Below are 2,005 nucleotides of genomic sequence, written 5' to 3' on the forward strand. Positions count from 1 at the left end.
AACACAGAATAGGAGGTTACTCAAACAGTTTTTCACAAATTTTTGAGTTTCACAAACTACCGCTAAGATTTTTGCAAAAGATCATGATGGGAAAGAAATGATTATGAGCTTTATTTGGTATGCAAGGATAGAGCTCAGATAGCACCATTAGCAATTGCAACTGACATCTTTGAGACCATCTATCAGTTCACAGTAGGATTTCATATTCATTTCTTTTAGCATATGATCAGGGTTTTCAGGTCAGATGAGAGAAGTAATTGGGACTCACTAGTATTGAAAATTAGTGAGCTTTTACTAAGAAAGTGGAGCTGAGTCCTGCGAAGAAGTTGAAGTCTTAGTACTGAATTCATTCCCTAAACTTTCCCTTAAGAACTATCTATTAAATTACAGAAGAGGGAGATTGTGACTGTGGCCTCTGATGGGAAAAGGGGAAGTCTGGGGGTGCTGGAGGTCCCTGGGTAAAGGCGGAGGCTGAGATGGGGTTTGGAGCCACAATCGCCATTGGCCTCACCATCTTGGTACTGTCCGTTGTCACCATTATTGTCTGCTTTACCTGCTCGTGCTGCTGCTTGTACAAGATGTGTCGCCGACCACACCCTGTCGTGACCACCACCACAGCAACCACAGTGGTACATGCTCCATACCCTCCACCCCCAAATGTGCCTCCCAGCTATCCAGGACCCACGTACCAAGGCTACCATCCAATGCCACCCCAGCCTGGAATGCCAACTGCACCCTACCCAACACAGTATCCACCCCCTTACCCAGCTCAGCCTATGGGCCCACCAGCCTACCACGAGACCTTGGCTGGAGGTGCAGCTGTACCCTACCCTACCAGCCAGCCTCCTTACAACCCAGCCTACATGGACTCCCCGAAAGCAGCCCCTTGAACACACCCCTCCTGTTTCTGGCTGCCACTCAGTTAACATCATACGCATGTGTATGTGTGAATGAGTGGCATGCTGGTTCCTTATTGGCCCATGTGTGATGTGAGCCCTATCCAGATTGGTGGATTCTCCTGATGTTGACTGGGTGTGGACCAATCCTTGCCTGAGGAGGGCAGGACCAAACTTTTTTCTTCTTCTCCACTTGAAATGAATTGCTTTCCTTTAATCACAAAGCACATTCAAAGATGGGGGTGGGGGTGGTTATTGGAAGGTTATTTTCAAACTCACCCCAAAGTGACCAGGGTAGCACAGTTTTTCTTTTTGTTTGTTTTTGTGAGTATTTTTGCACATAATCCTGGTTTGATGAGTGACCAATTGCTACTGGAGGTTCCATGTTTTTAATCCCCAGGTTTTGGGGTGCTGTTTTTGTCAAGTCTGAGCCATGAGATAGGCAAGTAGGGATAAATGGGCAGATGTTCCCTTCTATCCAAGAGCCTGGCTCATGATTGATAAGGGGTCAGCTAGCTCCTGATATTAAAATGCGTCTGGCAGAGGTCCATTTATCACAGGGGACTGTCCCTCTGGATTGTCCCTATGTCATCTCTGGGTCTGTGTGGAGAGCCATACTCACTCATAGCCCTGGCTAGCCACATGGAAGTTTTCTGGCTTGGCCTGTGCTACAGGTAAGCGGAGAGAAGAGCTCTACCAACACGCTCAGGTTTCCACCCTGTAGTGTTTTGTTTTATTTTTGTCTTTTGTTTTGATGTTTAGCCATACCTTTTTGCCTATTTTCTGTTTTTTAAAATGTGTGATCGGGGTGCTTGCTTAGCACGCACGAAGACCAGGGTTCGATTCCTCGGTACCGTCTACGTAGAAAAAGGCCAGAAATAGTGCTGAGGCTCAAGGGGTAGAGCTCTAGCCTTGAGAAAGTCCAAGGACAGTGCTCAGGCCCTGAGCTCAAGTCCAGGACTGGCAAAAATAAATAAATAAATAAACAAATAAATAAATAAATAAAATAAATTACAGAAGTGTTCTATTCATCCCATAGAAAATCAGAGATGTTTCATTGTTAAGCGAGTATTTTTAGATGCCACAAAGCTGATATGTTTTTCTGTAAT

General features: G+C 45.5%; 1 protein-coding gene across 1 annotated transcript; it reads left to right on the plus strand.

Moving 5' to 3' along the window:
- Window positions 1-405: 405 nt before the first annotated feature.
- Window positions 406-1,035, plus strand: LOC150047375 (protein shisa-5). Its single transcript, XM_090356574.1, has one exon. The coding sequence runs from the start codon at window positions 477-479 to the stop codon at window positions 888-890; it is 414 nt and encodes a 137-aa protein (XP_090212700.1). The 5' UTR covers window positions 406-476; the 3' UTR covers window positions 891-1,035.
- The last annotated feature ends 970 nt before the right edge of the window (window positions 1,036-2,005 follow it).

This window comes from Megascapheus bottae, chromosome 23, assembly GCF_031878675.1.
Source record: "Megascapheus bottae isolate mThoBot1 chromosome 23, mThoBot2.hap1, whole genome shotgun sequence".
In the NCBI taxonomy this organism is placed as follows: domain Eukaryota; kingdom Metazoa; phylum Chordata; class Mammalia; order Rodentia; family Geomyidae; genus Megascapheus; species Megascapheus bottae.